The following is a 12,851-nucleotide window of genomic DNA, read 5'->3' as shown; positions in this document are numbered from 1 at the left end:
TTATTTCAGTGACAGACTCTGCATAACTGGAAGTTTGTTACTGTTTATGTACGTCTCTGTATAAAGGCCTTAAATAATGTACAGATTTAATAGGTATACTACTTCATAGCTTCTGCTCTCACACCAGTTATTGTAGTGAGAGTTTTGATTTCTTTAAAAACCCAGCTATGTTATGTAAACATGTTTTTGATTTAATCCTAGGTGTGGGATATGGGGCTGCTTCATATTCTCTAAGGCAGCAGACTATTTGCCTCCTGTACGCTGCTCTGACAGGGTCGTGCTTCTGCCAGCTGCAGACAGTTTAATTCTGAGGTCTCTGGAGAAGGTAAAATGCCAGGCCCCAGACAGGGTGAGGGGATGCTCTGAAAAAAAGGTGCGGCTGTTTCTCCTGGTGGTTCCTGCTCCTGTTACTACTACTGCTGATGGTTGAGAGAAAAGAGACAAGAAGTTGGAGATATCCTGACTAGATAAAAACGGACTTGCCTCAAGGAACTCAATGCAAGAAATAGTTTAAAGAGATCTATGCCGCCTTTCCCCGATAAACTTCTCTCTCTACCTGGTATTGGGGTATTGGAAAGAATCAGGGTCAGAAGGTGGAGATAAAAGAACCCAAATAAAATACACTAAAAAAAAAAATAAGGGGTTGGGGATTTAGCTCAGTGGTAGAGCACTTGCCTAGCAAGCACAAGGCCCTGGGTTCGGTCCCCAGCTCCGAAAAAAAGAAAAAAGAAAAAGAAAAAGAAAAAAAGAAAAAAAGAAATAAATAAGCCAACAAGTTATATTTTGTAGGAACTGGTAATTTAAATTTTCTGGGTTTTGTTTGGTTGTTTTTATGTTTTTGAAACAGTCTCATATAACTCACTATGTGTACCATGCTGGCCTTGAACTCAGATATTCTTGCCAAGTTGTGGGATTAAAGACATCAAAATATCTACTTATAAAGGCACATAACATCTAAATTATTAGATTTTTCTTTTACAAAAAAATTTTTTTGTGAGAGAGAGAGAGAGAGAGAGAGAGAGAGAGAGAGAGAGAGAGAGAGTGTGTGTATGTGTGTGTGTGATGTACACGTGAGTGCCTCGGAGTTAGATCGTCCTGAAGCTAGAATTGTAAGTGAGCTAGAATTGATGCCCCTTGTAGGTGCCTGGAGTGAACTGTGGTCTCCACAAGAGCAGTGCAGGCTCCTGAGCCGCACTTCCAGCTTCCCTTACAGAGGTTTATGCCATTTGGTACTGCTGTCTATAGGCACCGTGTTCTCCAGCAGAGGTCAGACTCTTGTCTTCCATAATGCAGAAAGTGTATCATCTCAGTTTATAAGGGTCAAAACTTATAAGGCTGTCTCTGGAAGTGGGAGAAACAAGTGAGGAGGTATTTATTTGGTTTAGATGATGTTACACAGCTATGTACATCCACATAAAAATTCAGTAAAATGTACATGTGGGACTATACACTTCACTGCCTCAAGTTGCAGACACCTAAAATCTTTCGTAAAAGTATTTTTGAAAGTGTTCAGGACCCACTACGAATTCATTAAGAAAAGTAACTGCTTTCCTAGTTCCTGAGTCAGCAGAACAGTAATGACCAGGGGGTTACTTCATCAGCACTCAACTCAGGCTTCACTAGAATGCAACGGTGACAGAGCTGCCAGCCTAAGGCAGTACTTGTTGGGAACACAAGCATGAGTCCATCCACAGCAACTGCATACTTACCCCTCTAGCCTCACGTCTGGTAAGGATCTGTTGAATGCAATCATCTCACTCGCCATTAGGTTGAACTGGTTGATTTTGAACATCTCTTTCATCTTTTCCTGATCCTCTTTAGGAATGACGACTGGTTTTCCCATTTCTCCAGGACCTTCGTGAGGCTTCTGCACCAGCTCTAGAACTAACAAGAAAGAAGAAGCGTAGCTGAAAACCAACTTCATAACAACTAATGCATGCTTCTGAGTAACAACGTTCAAGTTAAAACTGCCCTCACCAAGCAGAGCAGCCTCACCTGGGTTCCCAGAATCTATGGCTGCCCACGCTGAGGAAGCATCTGGCCTCTCAGCCTTATTCTCTTCATTTGGTGCTAAACTTTGCAGGTATGGGAGACCACTCCTCCCGTCTTCCTAGACTGAAGCAGTCCTCACTGCTCCTCACTGCACTTGCTAGAATGACCCTAACTTCCCAAGCCTACTAGCCACTCCTCAGCACTCCCTCCATGTGCCTAATGTCGGCCACTTCCCTCCATCTGTGCCTGTCTGTGCCTCTCTTGCCGTTGTTCATGCAGGCTGCCTCCTCAGATATCCCGCTTCCTGGTTCTATCTTCTTTACCACAGGAAACTACTAGTCCACCTTTTAAAGGCAAGTGAAATGGCTTCCCTTTCCTTTCTAAAAAAGTCATTTGTTATTCTTATAACCTTTAGTCCCCAAAAGCCAAACCTACTTTGAAGATTACAATGTTGTCTGACTGATCAGACTATGAGGAGTTGGAATGCTGCAGGTCCAGAGCCAAACTATCTTTGGCTATTTTTAGTCACTTTTTGACTATCCAGTATCTTTGAGACGTAATCTAAGCACACCACTAACAACTAAGACTCGTGGGGCACTGCAGAGCCTCCCCACTCTGTGGTAACCTGCTTGCCAACAACTCTGCTAAGTGTGCTGACCTAACTTCTGTTGGTTCTGAGACTGAGAGAAGCTCATGTCACCACTGTGACAGTGAAACATGTCAATTGGGGCAACACGAATCCATGTTCTTGGGCATGGTCACTTATGTTTGACTCTGAACAAACAATCATCTCTCCACTGCCACATACTTTGCCCTTCCAGGACTTCCATGTCTCTCATCAGCCACTATCTCTTATGATTACTAATCTCTATGCAGGCACAGCCCAGTAAACCATCACTCAGACATGTATACTCTACAAGAGTTCAGTAGTGTTTTACAGGAGTTTTATGTAGATTTAACTAATATGTAGGTTCAAATGAAAATGCTGGACTTTATAACAGATGTTGGAGAGCACCTTGAATAACCAATCTTAAGTACTGTGATATGGTGGTGAATGTACTGTGAGTAAGGACAGTGCCAGACCAGGAGCTTTTGCTCAAACTTCTGTCTTCTATGCTTTTAAGATAAAAAATATTTCAAGAAATTCTGGGTTGTAGCATACACTAGACTTTGAAGTTATTGTATTAAATTTCTCATCTACACAGGATAAATAAGAGAATGCATAAGATCAATAATGGCATAAAATTAAGTTTTGGGTATGATGTGTTTATTGTTTTTATTTTTATGGGTATGAGTGTTCTGCCTGCAGGTATATATGAGTACTACCAGCATGCCTGGTGCCCAGGCAACCAGAAGAAGCCATCGGATTCCTTGAGACTGAAGTTACAGACAGTTGTGAGCCATTATGTGTGTTCTGAGATTCAAACCCAGTCTTCTACAAGAGCAATGCTCTTAACTGCTGAGCCATCTCTCCAGCTCATTTGCTTATTTCACGCCCAAAAGTTTTACATCTAGCAGTAAGTTTTTAAGTTTTCTGAAAGTGTGTCTACACAATAAAGGTGAGTTTAAGGGAACAGAATTGTCTTGGATTGACAGCATTTGCCCACGTACTACAGTCAGCAGGGACTGCCTGAGGGATAGTACAAGGCAACAACCAACATTGTAGAGCAGCCAGGCAGACGTTAGCAGCAGGCCTGCAGATCACTAAGAGAGCCTCTCTTATAATAAGCAGCTTATAAAACCAAGGACTGAAACCGCAGGTTCTCAGTTGTCATGGCTGCTGAACAGCTCAGCAGATAAAGCACTCACCACTTAGCTCACAGTCTTGGAAGTCTGATGCCTGGAACCTGAACAGTAGGGAGTGACCCAGTCCTGGAAGTCACCTCCCATGTACACTGCACACGACACATACAACACTGGTGCAAAATACGACTAAACTTAAAACTGTTCCTGGTTCCTGAAGGTCCTCCTAGTGAGCTGTATTCGTGTTTGGTCTTAGGGATTCCGTGGACAATGGGCAGAAGACCACGTGCTCCATGGCTTGTTGTTCTTGTCTTTGTCCTTGGACATGTTCTATGACCACAGGATCTATAGGGCAGAGGTTTGTTCATCCTTCCTTAAAAGTCAGCCCTGTTCACTCTCTCCCTATCTTTTAGCACACTAGTGAGTGATAAACAGTGATAAGAAAGAACTATCACAGTGACTCTCCTTGAACTGTTAATGAAAGTGGTAACGTCAGCCAGTCAGCTAAGTGGAGCGGCTCGCATGTGGCTGCACTCTCAGTGCTGGGGAGGTAACGGGAGCTCTGGAGCATTGCTGGCCAGATAATTTTGCCCAATAAGTGAACTTCAGGTTAAGGGACCCTGTCTCAAAAAATAAGGGCCCTGGTTGAGGGCCAGTAGTGTCACTCGCCTATAATCTCAGCACTCAGGAGGCAGAAGCAGGAAGATCTCTTGCGTTTAAGGCCAGCCTGATCTACATAGTGAGTTCCAGGCCAGCCAGGGATACACAGAAAAACCATGTCTCCAAAAGCCAAAAAAATAAAATAAAATTAAGATGCTAAGTGATAAAGGAAGACAGCAGAGATCAACTTGGGTTTCTGTGTGTCACATACAGACGTCACACACATATGCACCAGATTCCCCACAACTGAAATCTCATGTGGAAGAAGGAAACATGACCACAGCTCCCCTTACTAAATTCTAAAATATCACTGAAAGACAGTACAGGGTCAGGTGTTTAAAGTGCCTGCCACACAAGCTGGATAACACAATTCCATCCCTGAAACCCTGGATCATTAGATGTAGCTCACATCTGCAATACTAGCCCTCCTAAAGAGAGCTGGGAAGAAAAAAAAGACAGGACAATCACCCAGACACGTAAAGGGTCAGCCAGCACGGAGCACAGCAGCAGAAACCAACCAAACAAACAAACAAAAAACACCCTCAAACAAGAGCAGGGGAGGTTAAAAACAACTCCCAAAAGTTGTCCTCCGACTTTGTCACACAACCTTGGCACACACACGCACACACACAAAGGACACACACAAAGGACACACACACACACACAAACACAAAGGAACAGAAAGAATGAGACATAGTAGGGCTTTATGAAGGAAAGGTGCTCCCTCTACTCCCACCTCCATTTATAAACGTGATTTTTATAAATTCACTTTTTAAAACAATTTGTTCTATTAAATGACTACCATCCATAAGAATGAGTTATATCCCTGGTTCTGGGTAGAACTGTAACATTCTAAACTGTCTGAAAGATGGGTCTGTCAGTAACCCGAAGACAAGAACAACATGGTACAGACACTTTAAAAACAGTACAAGGCCCGTGAGAATCTGTAGGTGAGCACAATGGTCTCACTGGCCACTCTGAGTGTCCTACTCTGCCACGGTCCCTTTGGCCACTGCACTTTCTCATCTCTTGAGGGTGGCCCAGTTCACTTTGTAACAGACTGTTCACACTAGTCTGCTTGTTCTGTTGGAATTCTTTCAGCAGAGATCTTAAGAGCAGAAGAGCAGAAAGAACACCAGAGCTGCAAATTATGAAGTTATTCAGTGTGTTTCCAACAGCTCTCAAGAATAGAAAATGTATCCACAAACTCACTAAGGAAAAAAAATTTTTTTCTCATTGTTGCTGTGATTTTAAGATAGAGATTAAAATATTTGAAATCATAGGAGTCTCAAATAATATAGTTTTTTAAAAAATGAATCCTGACTATTGTCTGCCAAGCAAGTGAACCTTTAAGAGATGAGACTAGCATCTAGTATGTATCCTTGAAGGGGATATTCACATCCTGTCCCCACCCCACCCCTTCACTGTTTCCTGGCCATCATGGGTGAACAGCTTCCACAGTGAACTCCACACTGTACCCTAGTCATGATGCACTGGCCTCGTCATGGCTAAAAGAACAGTGAGTTACCTTTCATATTGCCACAGTGGCAGAAAGCTAGCATGTTTCTCCAAAGTGATGCTGACACTAACTCCCTCACCATCACAAAACTTATACCCCTTAGGATCTGACTCACAGCCAGCTCTCCTCCAGAGCTCACGAACCCCATCACCTTTTCTGAGATTGTTCAGTGTTTATTCCATAAGGAAGGTATTAACACCTTGTTTCATGCTGTTATTTCCAACCTATTACTCCATTACTTTGAATTTTTGTACAAAAGTTGTTCCTTTTCTTTAAAGTCTATGTCGCTAATGTTTCAAAACCATATTAACCTTAGGATCTTCAAGAATAACCCTTTTTTTGTGATTTCAATACCACACTGTCCTACCTGTTGATAATTTCCTCTTCCCCCCTTTTACAAAAATCCTCTCTCAATGTACATACATAAAGATGTGCACAGATATTTCTTTAACTCCACTTCCTTCATGCTGAAGTGTCCTAAAGAAGCTGAACTTCTGTTTTTCAATAGTACACAATCACTGCCATCCATGTTTACACACAATCACTGCCATCCATGTTTGCACACAATCACTGCCATCCATGTTTGCACCCAATCACTGCCATCCATGTTTGCACCCAATCACTGCCATCCATGTTTGCACCCAATCACTGCCATCCATGTTTGCACCCAATCACTGCCATCCATGTTTGCAGTCTTTGAAATGGCATTTACAAGGGTCATCAGAAACCTTATTACCAAACATATCACAAACAATTCATCTTGCCAAACATCCCAGCATTTAAATGACCAAAGAAGAAAATGGGAAAAGAAAGAAAGAAAGAAAGAAAGAAACAAACAAGAAAGAATGAAAAATCAGCGTTGTGTGCAGATGTGTGCAAAGGGAAGGAGAGGAAAGCAAACTGCACCTCACTAATACTTGCACAAAACCTACTCCTAACCTTCTAAGACCCAGAGTTTCACCCAAGCTGCTCCTCCAATAGGTAGTCTGCATCACCAATCTGTTTGACCAAGGAGACATGAGGGTAAACTTAAACTTTTCTTTCTTTCAAACTTTCATGATAGGCTGCAACTAGTCTATGCACCCATGTCTCTTCTAGACAGTTCTCTTCTAGCACACAACCACTAATTCATTCAAAAATCCCAGTCTTGTTAGAAGACTTAACATCTTGTCTGAACTCCTTTGAGGGTGTGCCACTGTCTGCCGATGAGCCAGAATCTGCCGCATGCCACAAGACCCCCGTTCTGCTTACTAGGTAGGCACCATGCTCACCTTTGACAAGCTTCTTCAAGGTAGAAATTATTTTTAGATGTATTTATTTTATTTTATATGTATGAGTGCTTTGCATTACAGTAAGTGTCAAATCCGCTGGAACTAGAGTTACAGATGGTGTGAGTCACGGTATAGATGCAGGGAACTGAACTCAGGTCCTCTGCAGGAGCTTCTAGTGTGCTCTTAACTGCCAAGCCACCTCTCCAGCTCAAACCTTTTCTGTTCTTGTCCAGCACCTATCAGAGAATTTGAACACATTCTCCAAGAGAGTTTTGATGTGCTACAGAGTCTATTTTCTCTTGCTTTTAAGCCTCTGCATTCCAGACAGAAACCAGAAGCTCCAACTCTAACTGAACATCAAAGTAGGGTAAAGGAGGGGAAAGCCAATCTGGGAAAAGAACAACAGTTTCAGGCTGGCGAAATGGCTCAGCAATTAAGAGAACTGACTACTCTTCCAGAGGTCCTGAGTTCAATTCCCAGCAATCACATAGTGGCTCACAACCATCTGTAATGAGATCCTCTGGTCTCTAAAGACAATGTACTCACATAAAATAAATAAATACATCTTTACAAAACACAAAGAACAGCAGCTCTTACCAGTGGGAGGTAACACTTGCCCTCTGGTCTCAAGGGAACAGGGTACACGGCTCTAATGCCAGGGAAGAAGGCAGTGTTTTGTAACTCAGAAATGTTGTGAAGCAGAAGAACTACAAAGGTAGCATTTTGTGAACTTATAAGCAGATTGATGGGACTAACCTAGGTATTACTAATATCCTGCTCCAGCAACTAAGCAGAGCTGGTTATATAAACCTACCTATAACAATTACAACTAAACAGGCACAGTTCCTAACACAAATAGCTTTTAGATCACAAATTTTGGAGAACCAAATAACTTCCTCCTTATAAAAATTAAAGAGTCAAAGAAAATTAGTACTGGAAGAATAACTATGTATCATTTCTTCAAAGAGTAAAATGCCAAGCCAGGCATGGTGGTGCACACCTTTATTTCCAGCACTTGGGAGGCAGAAGCAGGTGGATCTCTTGAGTTTGAGGACAGCCTGGTCTACAGAGAGAGTTCCAGGACAAAGAAACTCTCTCAAAAAACAAACAAAACTAAAGCAAACAAATAAAGTGAGAGTACTGAATAATCCTTTCACAGGGATCATCTAAGACCACTGGAAAACACAGATACTTATATTATGATTCGTAACAATATAAAAATTACAGTTATGAAGTAGCAATGAAAATAATTTTATAGTTGGGGTTCACCACAGAAGGAGGAACTGGGTTAAAAGGGTGCAGCATTAGACGATTCAGAACCACTGCTCTAGAGAATGAGAGTCAAGCAGAAGATTTGATACCTGCAAACAAACTTTAATGTTTCACTCTGCATTATGGCATTAGACCATCTTCAGCACAATTTTAGTAGTTCCAACTATGAGATTCCCTATGTCATTTGGAAATGTAATTTGTAGGAAATTACATTTATTATCAAATTAAAAAAACTAAACTGAGCAGGTCAACTGACACTTTTACCATTCAACTGTCAGAAGAACCAACCACAATACTGTTAGAGATACAATCACCACATGGGTGGTGGGTTACTGCTCATCTCACAGATCTGATTTTAAACACAGTGCAGGCGACCGAGACACTTAGGAAGCAGCTGCACAGGCACTCACCATCCCCAGCAGGAAGCCCTCGCTCCTTCTTCTCTTCACATTTGTTGCATTCACTGAAGTAAAGCAGCAGGAACATATCCAAGAGTACCCAAACCAAGGAGGTGGCTAGAACCACCTTGCAATATGCAAATTTTCTCATGGCACTTTAAGTCAAATGTAAAATTTTAAAATATATATATATAAATATACAAATATCATGAAAATTATTCCAATCTGGTTTCATCAGAAATCACAGTCATATCCTAAAAAGAGAAAAAGGGAGAAAAGACTCTTAAACTCAATACCTAGGAAACGGACCATATAATTAATTTAACATTATATATTAAGATATGAATTAATTTCATTAACAAGAAAATTCATTATATAAGTAACTCTTACAGAGCAATATCCAACAGGAAAAGGGCAAACGGGTATAAACAGGCATTTGCAGAAGAGAAATCTAAATAGCCAATAAAAATGTGCAACTGTGCTTATTTTCTTATAGCTGGGTATGCAAACTAAAGCAGCAGTAAGCTTCAGTTTCATCGAAACATGGGACCTAACTTCCTTCCTCTCCAACTGTTTTACTGAATCCTAAGCAACTCAAAAGCAGTAACAATTAATCAGCCAAGATCTGCAGCAAACAATGCTGCCAATCTGAATATCCAGTTCTCCTCCAGCTGGTACTGCAGTCTTTCAGGCTAATTCTGTCCTCTTTTTTCCCCCACCAAATTCTATGTACAAACTTCAAGTTTACTACTCACCTAGAAAACAGTGCCAGAACACACTGAAGGGGAGGGGAGGGGAGGGGAGGGGAGGGGAGGGGAGGGGAGGGGAGGGGAGGGGAGGGGAGGGGAGGGGAGGGGAGGGGACGGGAGGGGAGGGGAGGGGAGGGACTCTGACTTACTCCTAAACTCCACTTCCCTCTCTTCTACATTGCACCACACTCTTCTATTGTTATTAGAGAGTGACAGGGATACCCTGACTACATTGTTTCTAACAAGTCAATGTTTACCTTGGAGAGTCCTGGAGCAGTCTGAGAATCATGTCACTGAATAACTAACACAAAAGCTAGTGTTGCACTGGCTAGGACAGAAACAAATCAAGTGTATTCAATCAAGAAAACTGAGGAGAACTTTGTACATGGACCCACACTGAAAGCCATGTAAGCAAGACTGGCAGGTGCTGTGCAGCTTCTGGGAAGGGTGGCAGCAAAGGTGAGTGAGCTGAACAGTCCGGGCATGTGAGCTGTTCACCTATGAAACACCTAGTGATTCTTTACAAGGCTGCTGGACAACAGCCAGACAGTCACCCAAAGAGGTACTAAATGATACTTGCAACATAAAATTACTTCTGCTCACATCTCTGGGGACTTTGATCTCCTACATCATCAGAACACCATTTTTTGACAGCAAGGTGAGAGAAATCAAGGGTGCTTCAGACTTTTTCTGCCTTAACATCATGTCTATCCAATATGACATTTGATTATGTCACATGCAGTGAGTAGTGACTTTTAAAAAGCAAAGGATTACAGAACACAATGTCACAAAACAATGGCTCTCCCCACAGAAGCTAGGTATGTAGATTTATATTTGAGTCATTTCACATGAAAGACTATCTGGCCAAGAATCTGACTGCTAATGTAGTAGAGGACCACAGGTTGGGGGTTGGGGGACGGCAAAACCCAAGACACTAACAAACCAGGGTCTCATGTAGACCAAGAGGGCCTAACTCCTAAAGAGCCAAGAATGACCTTAAACTTCTACTCCTCCTGCCTCTAACACTCTAGTGCTGAGATTGTAAGTGGGCACAATAGGTTTATATGGAGCTAGGAATCAAATACAGGATCTCATGCATCCTAGGCAAGACCTTTATCAACTAAGTACTTCCCCAGACCCATTCTTTAAGACCTACTGACCATTATACTAATATATATTATTGTCAGTTCATTTATATCTAAAAACCATGTCTTTTCACATTGAGACAGCTAAGGAGAAAGAAAAGCAGGTCTACCTAACAACCTGTCTGCAATTTTTTTTTAAAGTATCTTTGAGCATCCTTTAAATAAAATGCTTCAGAAACTAACAGTTCCAGATCTTAGAACTTTTCAGATTTGTAATATCTGCACAGATCTAATTTTTTGAGCTCCAGAATACTAAATTTGAAACATTCCAAAATTTAAAACATTTTGAGTATATCATCTACATTCAATGTTTCAGACTTGAGAGCATTATAGATTTACAGACGCAGACACACACACACACACACACACACACACACACACACACAGAGAGAGAGAGAGAGAGAGAGAGAGAGAGAGAGAGAAACACTACCAAGAATTTTAAAAAGTCACTATTGTGATCACTAAACTATTTCTCCAAGTTATTATCCCAAGTTTAGAGGTCAGGAGAACAAACCAAACTTGGAATATGGGTAGACTCTTAACGGAGCTTACTAGATCAAGTGTGTCTATTTGGGGCATGCAATGTTGAGCACACTGACTAGTTTACCAGTTTTTAAAGGTGATAAGGTGCCTTAGCTTCTAACTATCTTGAAAATTTATATCTCAACTTATAAAATGATATATGCTAAATGTAAAGAACTCTTCAGGGAGGCTGAAGAGATGGCTCAGCGGTAAAGGGCACTGGCTGCTCTTCTGTAAGTCCTGAATTCAATTCCCAGCAACCAGGTGGTGGCTCACAGCCATCTGTAATGGGATCTGATGCCCTCTTCTGGGCATCATGAGATAGAGCACTCATATGTACTCAGACATACAAATAAATAAATCTAAAAAAAAAAAAAAAAAAAAAAAAAACCCTCTTCAAACACTGTAAAGTAAAATCTCACGACTGCCATAAACTATTATCAGAGCTATATCCCACTGTTAGTGCTCAAGTATTTTTATAGTCATTCAGGACAGATGGACCATACTTCAATACCTGTTTCTGTTATTTTGAGCACTTTGTGGCAACCAGATCTCAGCATGGGTACGAGAGAAATTACTTTGGGCAGTGATTAGCAAACTGTTTTGGCAAAGGGTCAGATGGTAAACTTCTTTTGAATTCTGGTGTTGTAGGAAGAAAACAGCCATAAATGAATCCAGCAACATCCCAACCATTTACTTACAAACACTGAAATTCAATTTCATATTACAAATAATTTTTATTTAACAATCCACTTAAAGATATGAAAACTCTTCTTGGCTCCTAAGTCATCATCACAAGAATTCCAGATCTCCAACACACAGTCTGGGTGCCCAGTCAGAAGAAACATATACTTTCCGAAGTTTGTTGTATTTACATTAACAACTCTGTTGACGGGAGACTTTATTTGTAGCCACATGTCTGGTCTGTCTGCTGAGAGCGGGTATTACCGTCTAACCTAGGCTAGCCTCCAACTGCAGACCCTCCTGTTCATCTCCCACCGTCCAGGAGTCCATCTGTGCAGCACCACACCCAAAGCTGGGTGTTCTGTCTCTGCTGGAACCGGGGATCATTCCATTTCTTTTCTCACATACCTACTGAAATCTGCCCCAATACTCTACTAGGTAATAATGTGTTCTGTCTTTTTCTTTCTGTAAAATTCTTTATACAGAAAATAACTGTGTCAGTTATTTTATTTGCAACAAACACCAAAACCCATGTGGCCTCATTGTACACTCCCCTTACAGTCTGACTGCAAAAACGCACTCAGTAAACAGTAAGTGGTATTTCTAAAGCTGCTTTCTTAGACAAAACAATCAGGATTCTTTTACATTCGCACTGATGCAATGAAATGACCTTCTGGAACACAGAAGCTCAAAACAAACTTTACTCCAGTATCTTCTACACTGGTACTGTCAATGATTTCCAGTCACATAAGAAGATTTAAGTTTAGTCCTAGCTAAAAGTTCTTTTCTGAGCTTGGTCTTCAAACTGACTTGCTAATAACAAAAATAAACATACTAATAAAGTAGTACTGACTATACTTGATTGCTATATTTCTCAAATTTTATTAAAGTAAGAA

The 12,851-nt window shown here is 41.2% G+C and overlaps 1 protein-coding gene across 5 annotated transcripts in view; it reads right to left on the bottom strand.

The window, feature by feature from the left end:
* Positions 1-12,851, bottom strand: part of Galnt1 (polypeptide N-acetylgalactosaminyltransferase 1) — an 80,008-nt gene that overhangs the window by 31,518 nt on the left and 35,639 nt on the right. For all 5 annotated transcript variants that reach the window (XM_087593538.1, XM_087593537.1, XM_087593540.1 and 2 more), the window contains 2 exons: positions 8,868-9,109; positions 1,710-1,884 (listed from right to left, as the gene is read on the bottom strand). In XM_087593538.1, the coding sequence (XP_087449664.1) occupies positions 1,710-1,884; positions 8,868-9,006 (314 nt within the window). In that variant the 5' untranslated portion in view covers positions 9,007-9,109. The remainder of the gene's footprint in view (positions 1-1,709; positions 1,885-8,867; positions 9,110-12,851) is intronic.

The sequence above is a fragment of the Rattus norvegicus genome, chromosome 18 (genome assembly GCF_021556685.1).
Source record: "Rattus norvegicus strain SHRSP/BbbUtx chromosome 18, alternate assembly SHRSP_T2T, whole genome shotgun sequence".
Taxonomy (NCBI): Eukaryota; Metazoa; Chordata; class Mammalia; order Rodentia; family Muridae; genus Rattus; species Rattus norvegicus.
The sequence above is the reverse complement of the archived record's forward strand: the minus strand, read 5'-3'. Positions and strand labels throughout refer to the sequence as shown.